This window comes from Erythranthe guttata, chromosome 14 (genome assembly GCF_056151865.1).
Source record: "Erythranthe guttata isolate IM_541 chromosome 14, IM_541, whole genome shotgun sequence".
NCBI lineage: Eukaryota > Viridiplantae > Streptophyta > Magnoliopsida > Lamiales > Phrymaceae > Erythranthe > Erythranthe guttata.
In genome coordinates this window covers 8043758-8067031 of record NC_142546.1, presented here as the reverse complement: position 1 = coordinate 8067031, position 23274 = coordinate 8043758, and the positions used below count along the sequence as shown (strand labels likewise).

The following is a 23274-nucleotide window of genomic DNA, read 5'->3' as shown; positions in this document are numbered from 1 at the left end:
TCCTAGTGATGTTTTAATATTTTTGTAGATGCTAATTCCATACTAAAATAAATTTATATGCCCCGTATGTAATTTGTTGAATGATATTAAACATTATAATATTTATGTAGAAATTATGAATGCACCCCTATATTTGTATGTGCTACATAGGTTTTAACTCATTAATTATAAACATGAATTTCTTCTAAGTTGTGGTGTACATTAATTTTAAGGGAAAATTACGGCCACCCCTGAGTTATGGTCAAATTACGAAATCCCCCTCCTATTTGTGTAATTACAGTCACCCTTCATGTATGTGTTATCTCACGAAAAAACCCTCTATAGAGGCAAATTTAGGGATGTTAAATCGCTAAAACCGAACCGAAATTTCAGTATGCCAAGATTTCATACCGTTTAGCAAGCTGAATATACGATTTGGTTTGGTAAATAACTGAATTACATAAATTTTACGTAAAAAAATATTTAAAAAGAGGGGGTGCGTGTAATAACCCAAACAAGTGGGGTTGTTTCGTAATTTGAGCATACCTTAGGGGTGACCGTAAATTGCCCTAATTTGTATAAAGTTTTCCTTTTTTTTTTTTTTATGGGATAATTTGTATAAAGTGAGTATTACAAGAGCGTAGGATTTAACGGGTAGAACTGGGTATTACGATTAATTTGGGGTGGAAAATAGTATTTCCCAAAATCTGCAAGTTTCGGCCTGATTAATAAGAAATGGGAGTGTGACGTGTCATTTCCGCAACTTTGATTTTTCTCTCAAAACCCTAAAATTGATTTGTTGAAACCACTCCTCCTCCTCCTCTCACGCGGCCGCCACCTCCTCTCACGCCGCCGCCACCTCCTCCTCTTCTCCTCCTCTCACGCCGCCGCCTCCTCTTCTCCTCCTCTCACGCCGCCGCCTCCTCTTCTCCTCCTCTCACGCCGCCGCCTCCTCCTCTTCTCCTCCTCTCACGCCGCCGCCGCCGCCTCCTCTTCTCCTCCTCTCACGCCGCCGCCGTCTCCTCCTCTTCTCCTCCTCTCACGCCGCCGCCGCCTCCTCCTCTTCTCCTCCTCTCACGCCGCCGCCGCCTCTTCTCCTCTCACCTCCTCCTAATTTCTATGGCGGATAATCAATTTACGTCAACTGCGCGTTTTGAATTACCTATCGGTGTGGATTCGTTGCCTGCAATTAGCGGGATTCCGACCTCTGCTAACGTGGCTAAAGAGACTCATCGGATGATTCAGATCCACGCCGCTCAAGCGATGAGCAACGGTGCATCGATGGACCTCTCTGCATACGGCGATTCGATCGTCCGCCATTTCAAGGTTGTCGGATCATCATCAGGCATGCTGACTAACGATAACATTGCAAATGTTATGCAGAAACTAACCGATAAGATCACCCAACAGATCTCTGCTGGCCAGAAAGATCTAGAGAAACAGATATCTGTTGGCCAGAAAAACCTCGAGCAAGGTTTCCAAAGCCATAAGCGAGACATCCAAAACGACCTTCAAAATCTGAGGCAAGAGGTTCTTCTTCTCCGGCAAGATGTTCAAGGTCTATCTGCCCACTATAACGCAATGAATGCGCGACTCTACAATAGTCGTTTCGCTGAATCTGGGAAAGTCCAGTACCAAACTGTTGTCAAGCTCAACCCAGGTCATCCATTTCCCAATCCTCCAACCTTTCAAAATTTTCAACTCGCTACTTCTTATTCTGTTAATGCCCATCCTCCCATTGGCCTGCTCCCTACAAATCGGGACATGCTGCGAGATATGATCATTGGCCCGCTTCATGAAATTCGACCAAGGATGCGGGCTATATTCTGGTTCTACAACGATTCCCGTCTCAGCTTGGACGAAAATGCCCATCTAGGTGGCTGCAACAGCTTTCTCGTAGCTTTAGAGGATTTTCTCAAACTTTCATGAACATCTCTGTAAGTTTTTTTCCCTAGTTTGTTTCGTATTTCGTATTTCGTATTTCTGCTGCGTATTTATCCTATGATTGATGTTCGACAATCCATTCCATGAGTATTGACTCACCAATATTATTGTAATCTGATTAGATGCTAATCAAGAATTTTAAATAAGTTAATTCAAAATTGTTGATGAAAGTTATGCGACTCAGCTCCATTTCTCTATTATTTTTTAAAAAATTAAAAAAATTAAAAATCGTGCGTGTGTGATTGCATATAGTTGATTTTAGTTATGGTAACTTATCCTATGATTGATGTTCGACTCAGAATCTGTTTTCGGTAGATTAGTAATTTGAATTTCTTGTAATTGGATTCTAATTGCTTACCGTATAATGATTTCGACAAATCATCATTATGTGAAATTGTGTGTATATATATATGTATATATTGTGATAATCATAAGAATCACTTGTCATTTTCATTTATCTTTATGGGGAAGGTATATGCATGCTAGTACTGTAAACGACTGAGTGTAAAAAAAAATATATTGAAGCGTATAATTGGTTATTAGAACTCAGAATTCAATTAAGCCGAATTTACGAGTATTTATTTTTGGTTACTACTGCTTATTTATTTTCTCGTTAGATTAATGCTCAATGTTTTCTACTACAATTTTAAATACTCTTTTAGCTCATAAACTATCTTGTGAACTAACGTATTGAATTTTCTCATTCAATTTTTAAATTTTAATAGAGCCGTATTTGTTGATGTGCTGCAGAACAGATAGTGCAGATCCAAAGGAAATCCGTTTTATTAAGGTAAAATTTTATGTGTTTCGTCGTTAGTACAAATTGGTTTCGTATGTGCAAATCATTTGAGCTAATTGTTTGCTGCTTTTTTTTCTCTTTTTTTTGCAGTATTGTTTGAGTTAACAAACTGACGGGACCTCGTTCGTGGATTCTCTCTTGAATGTTTCTTCTCTTAATATATATTCGTAGAAATGCGTAAATAGAACTCGATGGTTCAATCTTATGACTTAAAGTTTAGTTATTTTCTGCGATCGTATGACTCACTACTAAACTCAAAACACTGGCAATTTAGTAAGCAGAAATATTTTTATTTTTTTTATTTTTCTGGAAAATTAAAATCAGTCAGATTCAGAGTCTCGTTTCGCTTTTATTTTTTCTCGAAAACGAATTTGTCTTTATTTAGCTTTTCGTAAGACTTCTAAAGTTTCTCTCTTCGATATGATTCGATTTCTAAAAGTAATTTAGAAGTGAATTCTTTAGTGAAGGAACTTTTGAAAATAACGGCCAAAAAATGAACTTTAATCGAACAATGGACAGATAAAAATTTCCGAAAGGTGTTTGTTGTATTATATGCGTTCTCAGGCTGGTGTCTTTAACCTGTTTCAGATTTTCGATATCCCTCTCTCTAGACCTATCTCTCATATCGAAAATCTGAGACAGGTTAAAGACACCAGCCTGAGAACGCATATAATACAACAAACACCTTCCGGAGACCTCTCACCGAGGCAGCAGTTTTAAGTAAATTTTGTAGCTGAGTAGATGATTAAAAGATTATTTTGGCTCCTCGTTCGGCATATTTGTTAGAAGAATCGGGTTTCCTCAGTTGTGTTCTCTAGGTATCCATTATTAAAGGAAAATGGGTCTTTTTTTCTTTCTTTTCCCTCACTAATTAATGGGTAAAACCTATGTATATATGCAATGTTTCTAATTAATCCATTTCATGTAAGCAATTTATAGTTAATCCAATTTTGGGTAGCTACTGTTTGTTTGAGATCGTTTTAGCAATGAAATCATATCTGGATGAGAGATAAACTTTTAAAATTATTTCTGAAAAACTTAACAAACACGAATTCGTTTCTAGTAAATAATAAAAATGAAATGGAAACGAACATTGATATTAACATGAACGAGCCTAGCTTGTAGTTCTTTCTAGTCAACCCAGCTGCACTTCTTGATCTTACAATTCTAAATTATTAAAATAAAATACTAAAAGTTGATTCTTGATCCACATAATTAGGGCAAATTACGGCCACCCATGAGGTATTGCCAAATTACAAAAAACTTCTCTTGTTTGGGTAATTACAGTCACCCTTCTCCTTTTAAATAATTTTACATAAAATTTATGTAATTTGGTTATTTACCGAACCAAATTGTATATTTAGTTCGATACACAGTATAAAATGTTGGCGTATCGAAATTTTGGTTTGATTTTACCGAATTAACATTCCGAAATTTATCTGTAGATGATTCTTTTCGTAAGATAATCAATAGTTGAGAGGTGACTTTAATTACCCAAATAAGAGGGAGGTTTTCATAATTTGATCATAACACAGATCGTAGTTTGCCCATATAATTAATATATTTTAATTAAATAAAATAATGACGATTATGATAAAAGTGAAATGAGGAAAAAATAATAATAAATAAAAATACATGACCTAAATTAGTGACGTCGGCGAGTTTGGTGTATGTGTGGGGCCCAATGAGAAGAAGCCCATATGCAGCGACTAAAAGCAGTTGGATTTGCATCATAATGGACCCTTATTTTAGGGACAATTATCCAATATTTTATTTGACGTCACCTCTTAATTAATCTTTATTTTATTTATTTATATATACTCCATAAAAGAAGTTATCGTGGGTTACTTTTTGGAGAAACCGTAAGCCCTTTTGAGCAATTAATTATTTTGACAAGTCGGCATTCGCAACTCGCAATACAACTTCTCGACATTTCTCATTTCTTACAAGTTACAAGTCACCGTATTGTAGGTCGGACGGACATATATTCTCCATTCGGTCAACGTAGAACTCGTGTTCAGTGATTCACAGCATTTTCGATCGACTCTCTAATTTCAACTATATATATGTACTTCGAAATTACCATCAAGAAAATATTTTAATCGGCAAGACTTGTTGAATAAATAATATAGTAAATAATACAAAAGATTTTGAAAATAATATTTGAAAATTATTGCCCTTGCATGTAGATCAAATTTAGAACATATATGAAGTTGGAGTTTCAAAATTATTAGTGCAAGTTGTACAAATTAATAGTTGGCTCTTTGACTATCTCAAAAGTCAAGTAAATCATATACCCTTACCCCTAGCCCTAGGGAATGTTTTTTGTATTGGATTCTTTTGCTATTTTTTTTTGTCCCTAAAAAGTCAACGCAACAAATCTTTTTATACCCCTACTTTAATTTTATCTGGTTAATTAGTATTGTAATCATTATCTTCTTTTGGGTTTAACTTTTCAACTCATAAATTAGGTGTAACTCGATTAATTTAAGGGATATGATAAATGCAGCCGTTCGAGCTATAATAATACTGTTTCGATTTCAAACGTGATTTTAGTCATTTTTTACCTCAAATTTTGCAAACTTCGAAACATAGAATTTGATTTTTTTTTTGCTAACTTTCTAATTCAACGTGAATCACTAAAATTGGTTGTAATATGAGAAAGATATAAATTAATCAATCAACACTGCCCACAACTTTGATGTGTACGTTGAGTTATTTAAAATTCAAAATGTGACTCATTCCTGCATAACTTTATCGCACGGCATCCAATTTAGCTTATTTAAGTTGGATTAGAAAGCTAACCCAAAGGATTGCAGTTTTTGTGTTACAAATTTTGCTAAATCAAATAAAAATATATTAAAATCAGATTCGAAGTCAAAATAATATTAATGAAATTGAACGACATTTAACTTTTCAGTTAATATAATTATGAGAAAACATGCATGAAAAGGCAATTCTATGTTAAATTGCACTTTCTCAATTTATCCTTATCACTCTTAAATCTTAATTAATTTAATTAGTGGAGAAATAATTAATTAATGGTAAATGGTATTTTAATCACTTGTATATTTTTCCTATAATCAACGTATATACTTATTAATTTTCTTAATTAGTAGGTCTGCAACACTTTAAAACGACAAATATTTTGGCACATATGGAGCTAACTTATATATATATATATATATATTTGAAGTGGTTTATGAGTTACGTTGTAGAGGAAAAGGTGACGATCATATAAATATCTAAATGTTCATATGAGTGCACATGACATATAGCCTTTTGCATATGCCAACCATTTTGGATGTATATACTAATTTTATTATTTGAACCTAATTAATTATATATATAAATACATAATTAAATAATAATTAAATAAAATGAAAAAAAATTCGAAATATATTAAGCCGCTCTAAAATATTAGTACTAAATATAAAAAAGAGAAAAAAAAAGAAAAAGAAAAACCCTTATTAAAAGAACAAGTGCAGAAGCTTGGTTTCATGGTGTCCATGGCGGCGGCGGTAGTTCTGCTGTAATAAATCTCCACCACACACAAACCCACTCTCCAACGTCGTTGTATCAGACCCATCCTCCGGCGAAGCGGGTCTTCTCTTCTCCACGCGCCGCTTCATCCTCCCGCCGCCAGTCATTCTCGCCGGCAAAACCGCCGCCGTCAATCCAAGATCCAGCCCGGTGTCAAACTCTTTCCTCTTCAGCCCCGACGACCCGCCGTACAAGTCAGTAGTAATACTACCGCTGTTGTAATTATTAGCTTCCGGCGACTGATTGCCGGCGGCCAACCCGGAAAATTCCGGCAGGGGGAGGGGAACCCCGCCGCGGAGAACCGTCTGAACCGCCGATTGGCACACGTGCCAATTACCCGTGGAGAGTAAACCCACGGCACCGTTGACCGGGTTGACTGTCCTCCCGCACGCTTCAAACAGTAGAGACTGAAAAAGAGCTGCATGCATAGAAAATCAAGAAACAGTTGTTAGTTATTATTTATATATATATGTATCATGTATGTATATGTGTATGTATATATACATACCGGGTCGTTGGGAAAGAGGGACGGAAGAGAGGAAGGAGATGAGGCCGGCGCGGCCGAAAAACTTGGCGACGAAAACGGTGGCGTTTGATTGAGAAAGAGGGTTTTCAATTGCTTCTATACTTTGTCTCAGAATGCAGTTTTCATTACACCCTTTACGTAGTATTCTACACCCGTTGCAGCTCATTCTTTTTTTTTTTGTTTATTTTTTTATTTATATTCTTCAAGAACGATGATATTTTTATATATGCAGTATTATGAAAATGATGTTAGTGATGAGAGAGAGAGAGAGAGAGAGAGAGAGAGAGAGAGAGAGAGAGAGAGAGAGAGAGTTATAGGTGAGGTTGAAGAGGATGGAGAATTTATAGAAGGGGAGGAGAAAGGTTATTGGAAATATAATCATTTTTTTATTTTTTTATTTTATTTTTTTATGTAAGGGAAAAATAAACAATGATGATGTGATGTGGCGAAAATAAAATTTTTATTTTGCTAAGTTTGATTAGACTGAAGTAACTAACCACTAACACAAGTATAATAATTAATTAATTATTATTTTTATTTTCATGACGGCTAAATTATGACCACCAGGAACTAAGGTCATATTACGAAAAAACTTGTTTTGGTGATTACAATTTACAACCACATGTGAATTATGAATCTTCTTATAAGTTTATTACTGCGGTGTCAAATTTAGTGGAATATTTTAGATTATGTGGAATATTTTATAGTTTGTACTCATTTTACCTTATTCGAGTTTTACCTTTTGAAACAAGATGATCATAAGGCGTGTCTCTTGGTTTGTAAATAGCAGATTGTGGTACATCAGAAACTGCATTTTTTGCACAAAATGAGAACAAAATTAGAAAATATTCCACATAATCTACAAGATTCTGTGGAACCCGATACCATAAGATATACGAAGATTCATAGTTAAGGGGTGGTTGTAATTACCCAAACATGTAGGATTTTTTTTCATAACTTGACTTTACCCCAGGGGTAGCCGTAATTTACTCATTAATTAATTCATGTTAATTAATAATGTTTATGAAATTCGAAATATACAACCTTGCAACTATGTTTATTAAATCACATGATCATTTAAAAAAATAGTAAATGAACCCTATCATGAATTAGGTTTATTATTACCTCCTTCATCCATTGTTATTGACTTATTGGTTTTTTATTTTTGTTTAAGAATTTTTTTTGAGAGAGAGAGAGTTAATTAATAATAATATTATTAATTATAAAAATAAATATTATTGGTGGGCAGGTTCCAAAGGTGTTGGGCGGCTCCGTGTCTCCGCGAAAGGTTGTGGCCGGTTTTGGTTTTCCTGCACCTTTGGGATTCTTTACATGCCCCTTTCAATTTTATTTTTTTATTCTTTTTTCTTCATTTTAATTAATATATGTATATATATATATGTTTCAAGATATTATTCTTTCGATATTAATTTCGACATGGCATATATTCTCTTTCTAAGGTTACTAATTTGTTTTAGCTCTTTCGGTTGGCTTTCGGATCATTTTGACTGGAGATCGTATGTGAATAATATGATCAAAATACTAAACTTTGTCGAAAGATAGACTAAGAGGATGTTCGGCTAAACTTATTTCAAACAGCTGATAAGCTTTTACGTCTGATAACATGTTTTTAGAGCTGATAAGCTGTTACATCTTATTTTTATGATTAATTTTTAGAGTGTTTGGATAATGAACTTATTTCCTTTTTTTACTCATTATAAGATTTTAAATAAAAATGTGGGGTGAAGGTCTTATTTAAAGAGATCTTATTTGGTCTCCAACAGCTTATTTAAAAAAAAATTAAGATCATCTTTTAAAAAATTACCAAACACTTTGGAAGAGCTTATAAGCACTAAAACATCTTATAAGCTCCTTTTAACATTTTATAAGCTTAGCCAAACACCCTCTAAGTAGGCGAGGTCAAGTGAGTAGGTCAATTTCAAGTTCAATTTTGACAGTGTTCCTATGTGAATATGTAGGACCTTATGCGCTGCTATCAGTTATCCTACATCAATTAATTATTAACATTACCAGTTATAAATGCATATAATCTAATCTTATAGTGCTATATAGGTAATTGATGTAAAATTCAATCTAAAAATTTATGAGAAAACGCTAAGCACAAAAGTTGGATCCCGTTGAGTTAACTTAATATTTGCGCGTATATTTATAAATCCAGTAATAACATGCGCATAACTGCCATGTATAGTGGGCGATTGATGTCAAATTCAGGCTAACATAATATATATATATATATATATATATATATATATATATATATATATATATATATATATATATATATATATATATATATATATATATATATATATATATATATATATATATATATATACTAGAAGTGAATATTCAAGTTAACAAAAGATTTGTTTTCTCGACGCCGTAATATACACATTCATATTAATATATACTTATATAAATAACGACATAAAATTTTCATATTTCCGTTAAATATTTCACCAGGTATAGTATCGATAAATTTGATATAAAAAAGTATTTGATAACTCATGATTTGTCCTTTGAGTACATTGTAAAGGCCTTCTTATATTTTAGGAGAAGGTTTTAGGTAAGATTCTTTGTCTTTATGGTTTAGTGCAAGATACTTATGACTCATCTTTTCACTTAATCCTTTTAATTAAACCCCTCCCTCACTAATTAATTTTATTAATTAATCATTACTATATTCTCATTTTCCTTGCAGACAAATTTAAAGACATTAGATTAAATTAAATGTATAAAAAATGTTGCATGCAACGTAAGACCAAATTTAATGATGAATAATTTTGTAACTCCATCAATATATATAGTAGTACTATATAGATAATACATTATTATACAATGGATTCATTACAAGATTCATCGAAATTATAATCCGAAATGGAGTACGTGGCCTCTTAAATCGGTTCTTAGTCTACATCGGTGATTCTGGATCATTGATTTGTACATAATTAATAACACACACTGTATATGTGTTTAATAGATGATTAACTACTTGTATAAAATCTATGGTGCGAAATCACCCGACACTTTTCAGTAAGTGTAACATCTCATATCTCATAGACCTCTTAAGCTTATCCAAGGGATCCAAAAAAGCATGTTATCTTTATTGTAATTTAAAACCAACTAGTAATATAATTGGCCAATTGCATATAAAATTACTTCGTTAATATTAATTTTAAGACTTTTTGGGAGTTATCATTAACATTAATGTATTCTAATCTCCAACTATGTGTGAGTGGACCACTTGATAGTATTTGTTGGGGGGTGGGGGGTGGGGGGTACTTTTGACCTCTTAATTTGTTGCAAAGATTGATGGCCTTCCAAGTAATAGAGAGACAAGTGATGTTTTACACTCTCTAGGGGAGCTACAACAAATTGCAATTTTTAATGTGGCCTAGATTATGGATTTTAATCTTGATTATAAAAATAATTAAGTAGATTAACATTAAATCACATATTTATTATTATTATTATTATTTTAAATTGAACAAGGTCTTTGAATATGCGGAGAATGGTGGTACCGGAAAATAAAAATAAAATAAGTAAATAAATATTAAAGTAATTGTGACGATTATTTCAAGGTCTTGTGTTGTTCATAATGGATAGATTAGATGACCTTTTTGTTATTTAATTAATTATATTTACTAGGGATGTATTATTCTTGCGCAAATTGCACTATTTAAACATACCAATCCACTTTTAAATAGTGAACTACTCTCATTGGATATAGTGAACTACTCTCATTTGTCGTCGAGATATGATTAGTTAAAATAAAGTTATACGATTTTACGAGAACTTGGTTGTATAATTAAACTAAAGGAAGGTCAAATAATTATTACAATTTTCGATAAACTAAAACAAAATTATTTTCATTGTTCACGAATATTTAAAATTTATTTGGACCGTTCAATAATATGACACGAATTTTTATTTTTTTTGCAATTTTGCTTATCGGTTCATAAATTAGTGAAATTCTTTTAGATAGCCTTTAGTTCATGAGCTAGGTTATCTAGAAAAAAAGTATAAATAATTTAACACTCAAATACATATAATATAAAACATTGTAATTCATAAATAATCCATCTAAATTTTTATTAGTAAATATTGAATCGTGAAGTTAAATCGTAAGAGTTCGTGTACTAAATAGCACGACGTCCTTCTTGCTAAAAAAAATCATTGAAATGCTCAAATGAATTTTCAATATTTTTTAACACTCATGTATAGTATAACATACATTTATCTGAAATGTTAAATGTCGTTTCAATTTTGCTAATGTCGTTTTGACTTCGAACTTGATTTTGACATATTTCTATTTTGATTTTGGCAAAATTCGAAACACGAAAACTGTAATCCTTTGGGTTAGCTTTCTAATCCAACTTAAATCCGCTTGATTGGATGTCGTGTGACAAAATTATGCATTAATGAGTTACATTTTGAATTTTAGATAACTCAATACATCAAAGTTGTGGGCAGTATCAATTAACTCATGTATATCTTTCTCGTCCAACATCCAATTTTAGTGATTCAAGTTGAATTAAAAAACTAACTCATAATACTACAAATTCTATTTTTCGGGTTTTGCAAAATTTGGAATTAAAAATGATCAAAACCACATTTGAAGTCGAAACAGTATTATTAAAGCTCGAACGACATTTATCACATCCCTACATTTATTCATATGTAGTCATGAATTATAAAATATACGGTACGAAGAGCAAATCAGCTAAATGCTAGACCCGGTGAAATAAATTAGCAGATCGAAATGTGTTTATAAACACTCACAAAGCAAATACATATCAATAAATACAAGCCCCACACCCCCAGATTAAATAGTTTGTACAAGTTTTAATTATAAATTTGATTTAATTTCTAGGACCAAGAAAATAAATTCCATTTCGCTACACTTATAAAAACTAAATGCGGAGAGAACGAAACTGGGCCAAAACAGCTTCTGTGAACAACTAATCAACTGTTCATATTTACCTATTTACTTCATCACACAAACAACGAGCTGAGCCGAGCCGCCAGCTTTGCACTCTTGTAGTCGTCTCTGAGCTGAATAAACCTGATTTTGCAGCCAATTCAAAATTGTCATTACGCGAACAACCACAATTCAGTGAATGGGGGAAAAAACAACGAATGGAAGAAAATAAAAATTGAGAGTCATTGTACTTTTGTGCGTCTTTTCTGATGCTTGGTGTTCCCTCGAATAAAGATGACAGACTTTCAGGAGCGACAATAAAGACATTGGCCATGCTGAAGAGAAATTATGACGGTTAATCAAGAAAAAAAAATAGTAGTTAGTTCGAGTTTGTTTCCTTGAACGAGGTTGGATAAGAAAAATAAGTGAACACAAAAAGAAAAAACGAAGTTTTACTTACATGCCAAGCAACTCAAACTTCTCATCTACCGTTGGAGCATTAAAACTGCGAACAAATTCTCCGTACTCCGTTATATCACGCTTAAGTCGCAACCCTCCGCTGTAGATGCCACATAAAATATAATATATACAAATTATAAAAAAAAAAAAAAGCAACGGTTTACATTCAAGTATTGCCTCCAAGTAGAAATTTCAACATAGGATCAAGAATTACCTTGGATTAAAAGTGAATTTCTGCCAATGACTCAGTAGCCCCTTATGCAAGCGATTTCCCTGAAACGGTTTGATGATTAAAGTTACCATTTCAAATACCCATTAATGATAAAACTTGAGAATGTCCAACGACACTGGAATTTTCCGTTTCAATTATTTAGCTCAATTGTTGAACGGGTCAATGAAGCTTTAAGTATAGGCAACTAGGGTTTTCTGGTCAACAGTGTTGCCCATTTCGCCTCTTGTACACAGTTCAGAAAATAAAAAATAACCTTCACATTGATTAAGTATGACCTAGAAATTCATATTTTCCAAGTTATAACCTAGCAAAATGAATGAAACTAACTAATAATAGTAAAAGTGAAACTTTGAAAGATTTAAAATTAGTTAAAGCAATCACTCCTAAACGTCAGCTTTACAATTACAACCTTATACTGCATAAAAGAAAATATAATTACCAGTTCAGTAAGGAATGCTTGCTTGTTAAGACCTTCAAGCGCTGTGAAGGCAGACTCAAGCACACGGGAAAGATAAGCAACAACCCTATATAAGAAATGAGTTGAAAATATATGGTAAACTCGAACATAATCAAATAGGATAAAGGAAACAAAATATATCCACAATTGAAAATCCAGGAATTGTATTGAATGATGATCCATGAAACATGCCAAAAAAGGAAACACAATTTTATTCATTAAGATTATCAATCTTCAAATTAAAATTTCACAGGCTATAAACATCATTGGAAATTCATACCTTGTGCAGGCAGTAGTTGGTCGGTGATCAGGAGCAATGCCATCGTCAGGGGACCTATAATCTGTTGCTTTTTGTTCGGCTGATAGCAGTCGCTCAACCTTCAAAATTTTCAAAGATCAAAGTCTAAATGGGGGAGAAAAGCAAGAGACGTAAATTAAAAAAAAAAATTCAAGCTCAGAAATTCAGAAATAGGAAGAAATGTTAATTATAAACCTCAGCCATCACTGTTTCAATGCACTGTTGAAGCCCCTTATAAGCAGCACCTTCTGCACTGGACATTGCTGTGGCCATTTCTTCACAGGAAGCAGCATGTGCACCCTCGACAGGTAGTAAAAGTCGAGAAATGGAGTTTGCAAAGTACTGCAGGTTCAGAGTTACTAATGAAATATATCACAATACAAATATCCACATCACCACAACAGAGTAAATTGACATACTTGCTGAACAATAGCTACACTACTTCCACAACGCTGTACAGCAACCATAAACGATCTGAAACTGTTTTCACCAGCTGCAGCAGCAGCTTCTGCCTGCATATGATAATCCAACTAGCATTAAATGCTCAATGATTTACAGATATTTTACAAAATAAATTAAGTGATAAAGTGCTTACTGCTGAAGCAGCTGCAGCTGCAACTCTTCGACTAACACTAGTTCCCAAAACAAACCGTTCCCTCAACGCTGCAGCTTCAGTCAGGCTTTCTCGGGCTCTTTCCAAACCTTCTGTTATATATAGACTGACCTGAAGTAAGTGAAGGGATGAAAATGGGACACAAAGTAATAGTTATTAAAAATACTATAAGAAGAGAAATGCCCAGGCTATGGAAAGAGTCTGCTTAATTTACCTGGTCCAAAAGGCAAGTGAAAACAGCCCGCACATTACCGGCAATTGTCACTGGCTGCAATGACAAGAGAATATTCATTAAGTTAAAGAACCTAAACAAAATAACAACGAACTCAAATTAACAATTGATAGCCAAAATAAATATCACTTTAAGGGGATTGAAATGAATCCGAGAGAATCATAATTGTATCTAGTACGTATTTTTCCCTTTTTGGTTATAAATAAAATTGAAGTCAACAGAAAATAACTGAAGTTCATCATGGTTGTCCAGGTCTATGGGTTACCCAATTATCCAGGTTCCAGACCAAATAAAACTAGTTTGAAAATCATTCATCTTATTCGCCCTAAATTGATTTGCTAACTGTTAACATTCCACTAGTTTTTAGCCTGAGTTTGTCATAAAATTCTCGAAATACCGAACACGGAATAAACACACAAACCTGTGACGAAAACAGAGTAGATCTAGATACAGCTTCCTCATTCCAACGTACAAACTCTGTCACCACAGTAACAGATATCTGCTGCTGGGAAGATGATATGGCAGCTCCTTTAGAGCGTCCAATTGTCCCTGTTGATTCAGAGGATTGCTGGCTTTCAGCCCGTAGTTCCTCCATCTGATTAATAGGCAGATAATTTTAGTTGAAATAGAATTCGTCGAAGGGAATTCATTATCTTAATTCTATTCAGTAAAAGCTACCAGGCTAGAGTGCACAAGAGGATGGAGGAATGGAGATCAATAGTTTATTACGCACCTTTGATTTATACAGTTGCCTGAGAGATGCCTGCTCATACTCTATGTATATATCTTTATGGGGTAGGAACAGAGACTCCGTTAAGCCTGAACAACAGATAAAAGAAAGATATACGTAAATTCCGTGCACTTGCTCAGAAAATATAAAATATTCGAAAAGTAGTTGATTCTTATGTTTCCAAATGACCATAAAGATTCCAATGCTACTGACAGCTACTGCCTAGAGATCTTGTTAAATGGGGTTTATGATTGTCATGTTTTCTTTGCTTGAGACACCCACTATTCAGTCAGTTTCTATCCATCTTTTCTATTTCAAAGATAAGTTCTACAATTTCGCGTATTCAAAATATAGTCGCATGGTTCTTGAAGATGCTAAGTGCAGATATTTATACGTAGCTTGGGTTTCATATACACTTCTGTGTGTGGTCTCTTTCTCAAGCTTTTCAATAATAAACTTTTTTACTTACTAAAATGCGGAAAGTGAGAGGGAATTTAAGCAGATCAATCACCAGGCAGATCAACTCATTTTTATACATCATGAGAACAATTTATTTGTGAATTGAATATACTGAACAAAGCTTCACATCAAAATAAAAATAAGTTGCCAGATCAGATAATAAAACCATTTGACTTAGAGAAGTAGTATCAACAAATTCCATATCTACCTTCAACATCCAAGTCACCGCACCCCACGCTATGTAAATCTCTAGCAAGATCTTGTGTCTTCTCATATGCCACTGCCAGCATTCTCAGATACTATGGATAATAAATGAAAGGTGGGTTAACATTGCTAAATAGATGACTCGCAAAAGTAATTAGAAGCTGCAGATGGAACTCACTAATATGAGTCCGCCTTCTTCCATGGAAGGTGGAGTAAGTAGAGACGGTTTTACCAATAGCTTCTCAAGAAGTTTAGGAATGCGGTCTTCCAAAACACGCTGCACAAACAATATCATAAAAATCAGTATATACACTACACCCACCAAATATGTTGTGATTTAAACTCTATCTGAACACAGTTATGTGAGAACAATAAAAAAAGCTTGAAGGGCATGGAGAAGTATACATTAATCAATTGCATTCGGCTTCTTTTGAGAAAATTCACAAAAGTACGGTCATTTCAGTGACCAGGATTATTCTTTATTTTCTTGCTTTGCTATTCTATTAGCCATTCTAACTTCTTCAAGTAAGATGAGATTAACAAAGACATGTTCTCTGCAGGATGTGTGAGATCACGAGAATAATCTCCAGACTCTTCTTTTCCAAAATAGATAGGCCATGGTTGGAGTATATGTATATAGGTCATGAATATATACGATCGTTATTATTGTCAGATCTTACTTTGTTCTTCCAACAATCATCTAATGTTTGGCCCTGCAGCTGAACAACCTATATATCTCCCAACCGGTCTTCCTACATCAGGTTTGATTGGTCTATTGGGAACAAACCAAAAATGACGGACAGTGCATTCTATTTAAAGCTTATGTACATGCAATTGCAACACAATGATCACGCAGGAATACCTGAACCAAGATTGACATGACATCATTTGGTGAAGGGAATACTGCTGTTATTGTTGCTGCTTCTTTCCGTACAGTATCTGCAAGACAGTGGGACTGAATTAGAGGAACGCTTCAAACCCTGAAAGTTTATTGTATTAGTGGAATGATTCAAACCTGTGATCTCTTTGTATAATGCAGAGAGTCCACGTGAAACATTGCTAGGACTAGGTTGAGAACCGGGGTCACCAAGAACCAATCGGGCGTCGTCATTCATGACCTCCAAATCAAACATTGGGCGTAAGCCCACATAGTGTTGCATAGCACTGGTACCCCTGTTGAACTGATTCCCAAAACTAATAATTAAATGGTCGGAGCGATTCTTTTCATAAATGTGATCAATATTTAGCAATTTTACCCAACATAACTATAGCTAGATAATCTGCCATATAAAAATCAAGAAAAAATACCTGCGACAAAATTTTTGCACATTCTGCCATCGTAGATAATTCCCGTTTTTGTGATGCTGCATCAAATCTGGACAACAATCTGTTTTCCAGTTCTACATGCGCATTTACAGAAGCAATTATAATTTGACAATAAATTATGTAATCAAATTGTAAAAAGGAAACAAGATGAAATGCAATGGGAACCCTTCAGTCAACTAATTTCCAAATGCAATTCCTTCTAAGAATAAAAAATTAACTTTTCATATCATCTTACATCGTGTTGCTTATCCACTTAGGTATATAGTAGTTACTTATAGTAATTGCTACATAAGAGATTATTATAACAAAAAAGGAAAATTCTTAAAAAGGACTCCACAATAAAAAAAAACCTCAGAATATAAATAAATTAATATAAGGAACGTCAGTATGACGTAAATGAGAATTAAAGTTGTATACAGAATAGTAGATCATTTCTTAAGGCCGGAATAGGGGAATATAACAAGGTAAATGACTCGCTCACTTAAGCAAATATTTCAATCATAGGTTCAAATACAAGGGTCCTCATTCAAGTAACTGAAAGAAAACTCATTAAAATGTTAAGAAGCTAATCAGTTCTTGAGGGTTTTTAACATAATGTATTGATGGTGAAGTCATAAATAAGACATCAAACACATCATACCATTGCAGTATTCTTGGAGATTAGCAACTGCCACTTCTAATCCTCTGCTTGCAGCTGCATTCCCAATAACTGAGACAGCAATGCCTTGTCTTCCAATATCTTCCTCGGCAAATGATCCTAAAAGCAAGATTTTCAGTGAATGTTCTCTTGATATCATATTAAAATAAGTCAAAGCTGGATATTTGCTTTATGAGAATGCTCAACTATATGCAAAGTAATTTTGGACTGTTCCAAAACTTATCAAAAAGCAAAAGTTAGAGCAAAGTGCCGGTAATGAGTGTACGACATCACAACATATTTTTCCGATATGATCAAAATTTGACAGGAATACCAAGAATTATAAGAATCTGACAGATATGCAAGGATTTCGAAAATTCCAGTATGTCTATCGGGAAAACTGACACTTACTCAGTTTTTGTGCAATTGAAGCTGCTTCAGCAACCCGACTATCATCAGAGAATAGAGGTGAAAGTTCCATGAGGTCACCCGGACTGCTATTGAACTCCATCAAGTACTGCAGGATAAAATTCACATAGTGCTAATCAAAGCGAATACTATATAGCTGATAATATACTGCAGGCACTTATAAAGTAATATGCAAACCCCTTATCAGACATTCACCTTAATGAGGTCTATAGTCTGACTAGCTGTTTCTCGCTGGGCATCAGCACTCTGACCAAATGAATACAAAAGTTTAAAGTCAATGACTGAGTTCGAGTAACAAATTACCAACTCAAAGATTTTGAATATCGGCAGGAAGAAAACAGGTAATGAAGTACTATATTAGCTTTACACAGAATTGAATATTTTTACATCAAAGAAACAACAAACTAAAGGAATATGCAATGAGACAAATAAAGAAACAGGATTCAGAATTTTTAACAAACTTTACCTGCAGATGGTCGCCTATCTTAGCAGCAGTTTGGCCAACACTTGATATACGTGAATCCAACCTTGCAAAACTATCAAATAAGCCATCGACACCTTTCTCCAGCTGTATATTATATGGAAAAGAACAATATTAGCAGCACATTGTAACAATGTTAAGATATAGCAAAACATTATGATAACTATTAATCTAAAGATGACTAAGGACTTAAAAGGTATATATATGTAGCCCAGGCTAACTAACCTCAGAAAGTGTTTTCCGGTGCTTAGAATCTTGGGTAGAAACTTCCTTTTTGAGATTGTAGAGCTTCCCATCAATCTTTAAACAAAAATCAACATTAGCTTGCCAATGATCCAGCAAAAAACATAAAACAGAATAAACTATCCTAGAAGCTGTAGATTTACCTGTTTCCTAAGATCAACTAACTGCGTACACGAATTCTTAAACAAAGATAAGAGAGCATCTACTTCAGGAAACAGTGGGCTTGATACGCCTGGCGCTGATTTTCCAGCATCAGGAATTCGTAAATGACCATTCGACATTGCATCATTTGCACCATGACCTTCGGAAGTATCTGTTTCATCTTCTAAATAAGCAGGCAGCAGCTCATTTACTAAGTTTCCAAACAACGCATCGAACGAAAAATCACCCTACATGATGATATAGCACATAAAAATAATAATTAGCGACATTCGGAAAGTCCAATTCAAGGCGCAAACACACACACACACACACACACACACACACACACACACATTCAAAACACATGTTTGTGGCGTCACCTTAAAGTCATCAATGTCTAGAACAAGCGGATACGAGTCTGTTGATGGAGATTTAGAAGATCTCTCCGTCCTCGTCCGATCTTTAGTCTCTTTCATCTGCCATAAATACCAAAAATCAGCCGTCGTGATGTATAACTTAGCTGATCGACCTTTCTATTAACTTGAGAGTGGGCGTGACTTCTAAGATCAAAGCTAGTGTGGCAATTAAAACCAAAATACCACCAATACAAGACCTGACTATAAAATCAATAAACTAAATCCATGTTAAACATTTAATTGCTAGATATATTAACTCATTCCCAAGAATTGCTGTCTTTTTGCAGCTTAACCGTAATGTGAGAATAACTAGATGCCAAAATTAACTTAAAAAATAAATGACACTTTTTAAGAAATGACCTCTATTCTCTACGACTAGATTGATTATCATCAAAAAGCAACTACTGATCTTGACAGTGGAGAACTTTCACGGGCTCAAAGTAGCGAGTAGTTAAGTTTTCCTTTAATAGACTCCGACTTGTAATTTTCGTTTATATGTGCAAATGTACACCCAAAATTATTGTAAATTACAATTATCCTGAAGTAATACCCCCAGTTTTCACCTACATGAATGGCAACATAAATCAACAATATATATTTCCTAATATTAAACGAATGCAATTATCAGGAAGAAAAAAAAAAGATCATAAACATATAAACCGAAAGACTAAAAAAATTTAAGAAACAACGGTGAATACAGCAAAATCAATCCAGTAAAATCATCAATTTGACTCAATTATTCATCGAATTAGGAATCAAAATAATCACCAATGTTGTGGCATAAAATGACTGATTAAATTACGCCGCAAACTATCAACAAAAACTCCACACACAAAAAAAAAACGCAGAAACCGAAAATTTACCTCGGTAGAAACGACGACCAGCAGCGGCGTTGAAGCGGCGGTTCTTCGCAGTAAAGATACAAAATCGGAGGGAGGAAGAATTTACGACTGATTTTAGAGAGAGAGAGAGAGAGAGAGAGAGGGCAAAAGCTTTGTACAGATCGCAAAATGAAAATAATCTCACAAAACAAAGGAAAATGTGAAAAGGAAATTCACCGCAAGCAATTATCTGTAGACTGTAGTTAAATTAGTTTCCAAACACCACCATTTACTTTTTACCAGAGAGAAGCAGATCGTCGTCGTACTAGGAAAGTATTCAAATAATAGTAATTCCGACCCATGAACTTTCTTTATTTATAAGTTTAGTACATAATTTATAAAATTGCTATATCAGTACTTTTTCTTTTTTGTTGTTGAATTTTCTTCCAACTATTATTTATCCCAATTAACCAAATCGAAAAGAGAAAAATCAAATACAATAGAACTTCAATAATTTTCACTGAATTAATAGAATTTTGATAGTCCCAATTATATTAATTTATAGAGGTTTAACAATAGCTTGTTTAGATATTTAAATTATATAATAGTCAAATTAATATATACTCATTAATAAATTATTTGAAATATTTTAATCAAATCTTCTCATTAATGATCTTCAATTACAACCTCTGGCAACCAAAACAAAGACACAAAAACTCCCCTTGTTATTTAAATAATTGGATCCAAAAAAACAAACCCGGTTATGAACATCACGAATCGGAGCAGACGATCTACAAAAAAATAAAAATAATAACAATAATATTTAAAGCAGATTATAATCGTCTCAAAACAGATTACGAACGTCTCGAAGGGTATGCATTACAGTTGAGTGGGAGTTTGATTAGCAGAGTGTACAACTCCACACCCATCCCACCCCCTTCTTCTACATTATCACCAGAAAATACAAATCGGAGATAAAAAACTCCGTTCACTAGCAGATTCACATAATTTTTTTATATAAAAAAAAAACGGCAACAAATTCATCGATTTTTCACTGGGTTAGTAACTTTGAGTCGCACGCTACAATCTTGACAGAATCCACAGTTTCTTGGCCTTCCTCACTCTTAAGCTGAGCATTTTGTAATATGAAGGTCCAGACGTTGTCACAGAATCGGTATGTATGAAGATGCCCCTGTAAAAAGAATCATTTGGAGAAAACAGAAAGCAAAAAATACATTATTCATTGTCGTTATCCATCGATTTAAAACTGGTAAACTAAATTCGAAAGCAATTTATGAGATCAAATAAGTCAGGAAAGAAGTATAAAATGTGGAGTTCAACAAGGAAAAGAATACGTAAACTATAAGTCTCTACAGTTTAACGTAAAACAATTATTTGTCGGCTTTAATTGCTCGATTTTAGATTATAATAATCTTAACGAGATCCAGGTCACGTGTAGTGAGATTGCGACTACATGCATCTCTACTACTAACAATAATTTTGTCGTTTATATGTTATCCCGACCTACAAATCCTTCAATTTATTTTCTCATTACCCGTGTCCGTCCACGTGTTAGTTATATACTTTTGGTCATAATAACAAAGATCCGCATAAAAATAAGCAATCAATGCATTATCAGTTTCGAACTACAGATAGATATCTAACACTACGACGCTGAAAATAGATACAAACAAGCAATTAAGATAACCAAGATATCCAAAAAGTAAACTCCCCCGTTTCGTAAGATAACTTTTAGAAATCATGGTCAACAAACAATTTTCTCGTGTATTAGTTTCATACTTCTTTTTCATCGGAGTCCATCATAGTATTCAGAAAATAGAATATATATAGATATTTAATTTTCATTTGGGATACGAAAAAGAACTAACCTATCATTCATTACCATTACACTGGGTTAGGGTATAGTATTTCCAGTTAGAAATGGAACATTTTTTTTCGAAACATTTTACTACTATGAATAATCGTAAGTCCGCTTCATTAATCAACAAGATCCCGATTTTCAATTTTACCAAACAAATACATTAGAAGAAAAAAATTGAAATCCATAGAAGAAACATTAGAGGCACTAACAAATTCAGGACTCAGACATTATCATTTATCGGAAAAGGAAAAGCAATGTTTACCTTAATGGAAACCTTGCTCTTCACCTCACTTTCTAGAGCTTCAGTCATCGACTGCAGACGAATGAAGCAACATTAAAGAAAAGATGATATAAGTGGAGAAACATGCATGCAATTAATATACGAGAGCCGCCACACAATCATGAATTTCCGATCCTATTCTTGTATATCAATCGTTCGGATTTCGATTACAGAACGTGGGACGACTTTAAATAGTTCCAATCTCCATGCACGTTTAACCGTCTGGATATTAAATTTGAATCAAGCGAACATTACTGCATGGATATATACATACATATACATATGCATATACATTTTTTGCGATGTACGCATTTTTGTTACTCCTTTTCTTACATTTAATAGGTAAATAAACAAAACATAGAAACCAAACAACTAGGGCAATTGCGATATTTGTGTTTGCTTTTGTCAGTATCATTTATCTTCCTTTCACCGACAATCAATTCATAATTCATTAACCCTAACTAAAGATGCAATTTATTTTACATTAATCAGTCTCTTGCCAACAGATATAAAAAACAATTACACCACATACACACGAGAGAGAGAGAGAGAACCTTGTCGAATTGAATCAAAACTTGAATGGCGAGCTCCGGAGTCAAAATTCCACCGGAAACCATCTGATCCAAGGTTTCAGTCAAGCACATACCGATCGTCGATCTCCTGTAAAGCTCGAAAGTCGCCATTCTTTCTCTCTTTTTTTCAGGGCAAACAACAAACAAACAGTATGAAATCAAAATCAAAATCAAAATCAAAATTCAGTTCGCGGAAAAAGGAAATCGAATCGAGAAGGAACGAGCATTTAAAAATTAAAACATCAAGGAAGAAATGAATTTACCCGCTCGATTTGATCGAATTCTGGCGGATTCAGATGTATATATAGGGGTTTCGTTTGTGGGTAGATATTGAGAGTGAGAGAGAGAGAGAGAAATGAAGAGAGAGAAGAGATATAGGGTAGAGAGACAAAGATTAGGGGGAGAGAAGATTTGGGGCTTTTTTTTGTCGCTTATCAAAGCAAATCCGGCCCGTATCACTAGTTTCTTAAAGCCCGGCCCATTAACTGATTTTAATTCATCAACTTTTGGATTTTAAATTATTTAAATATAAGATTAAAAAGAAAAAAGAAATAAATGAATTATTTGAATAACATTTTGTATATTTTATTTCTTATTATCATTTTGGCCGTATTTCTATTTAATTTCTG

At 33.8% G+C, this 23274-nt stretch overlaps 4 protein-coding genes across 10 annotated transcripts; 1 reads left to right on the top strand and 3 right to left on the bottom strand.

The window, feature by feature from the left end:
* The first annotated feature begins 700 nt into the window (after nt 1–700).
* LOC105952118 (uncharacterized) lies at nt 701–3023 on the top strand. 5 transcript variants are annotated; one of them, XM_088813767.1, is made up of 5 exons: nt 705–870; nt 929–961; nt 1038–1916; nt 2674–2713; nt 2813–3023. In XM_088813767.1, exon 3 carries the CDS (start codon nt 1099–1101, stop codon nt 1906–1908), a length of 810 nt encoding a protein of 269 aa, XP_088669893.1. In that variant the 5' UTR covers nt 705–870; nt 929–961; nt 1038–1098; the 3' UTR covers nt 1909–1916; nt 2674–2713; nt 2813–3023. The 5 variants fall into 5 exon arrangements, 4 of the variants coding, with proteins under 4 accessions (XP_012831088.2, XP_088669894.1, XP_088669893.1 ...); XM_088813768.1 differs by lacking the exon at nt 929–961 and having other exon boundaries at nt 704–928; nt 1066–1916; XR_016029731.1 differs by having other exon boundaries at nt 701–1916; nt 2649–2713.
* Nucleotides 3024–6098: 3075 nt separating this feature from the next.
* LOC148765092 (LOB domain-containing protein 39-like) lies at nt 6099–7090 on the bottom strand. The gene is made up of 2 exons (XM_088814188.1): nt 6774–7090; nt 6099–6683 (listed from the first exon to the last, which is right to left on the bottom strand). Exons 1-2 carry the CDS (start codon nt 6955–6957, stop codon nt 6193–6195), a joined length of 675 nt encoding a protein of 224 aa, XP_088670314.1. The 5' UTR covers nt 6958–7090; the 3' UTR covers nt 6099–6192.
* Nucleotides 7091–11561: 4471 nt separating this feature from the next.
* Nucleotides 11562–20250, bottom strand: SEC10 (exocyst complex component sec10). Its single transcript, XM_012979894.2, has 25 exons — nt 19954–20250; nt 19055–19150; nt 18677–18922; nt 18516–18590; nt 18276–18377; nt 18005–18055; nt 17792–17897; nt 17384–17500; nt 16726–16817; nt 16433–16598; nt 16280–16356; nt 15596–15694; nt 15422–15512; nt 14758–14843; nt 14446–14619; nt 14007–14060; nt 13775–13903; nt 13599–13691; nt 13375–13521; nt 13162–13259; nt 12864–12948; nt 12407–12465; nt 12194–12292; nt 11985–12068; nt 11562–11877 (listed from the first exon to the last, which is right to left on the bottom strand). The coding sequence occupies exons 2-25, from the start codon at nt 19148–19150 to the stop codon at nt 11808–11810; spliced, it is 2496 nt and encodes an 831-aa protein (XP_012835348.2). The 5' UTR covers nt 19954–20250; the 3' UTR covers nt 11562–11807.
* A 463-nt stretch (nt 20251–20713) lies between these two features.
* On the bottom strand, nt 20714–23065 carry LOC105956074 (transcription initiation factor IIA gamma chain / TFIIA-gamma (TFIIA-S)). Of its 3 annotated transcripts, none has more exons than XM_012979896.2 (4): nt 22909–23065; nt 22628–22761; nt 22056–22106; nt 20714–21103 (listed from the first exon to the last, which is right to left on the bottom strand). In XM_012979896.2, the coding sequence occupies exons 2-4, from the start codon at nt 22754–22756 to the stop codon at nt 20963–20965; spliced, it is 321 nt and encodes a 106-aa protein (XP_012835350.1). In that variant the 5' UTR covers nt 22757–22761; nt 22909–23065; the 3' UTR covers nt 20714–20962. The 3 variants fall into 3 exon arrangements, with proteins under 3 accessions (XP_012835350.1, XP_088670044.1, XP_088670045.1); XM_088813918.1 differs by having other exon boundaries at nt 22628–22757; nt 22909–23047; XM_088813919.1 differs by having other exon boundaries at nt 22628–22765; nt 22909–23039.
* Nucleotides 23066–23274: the final 209 nt, after the last annotated feature.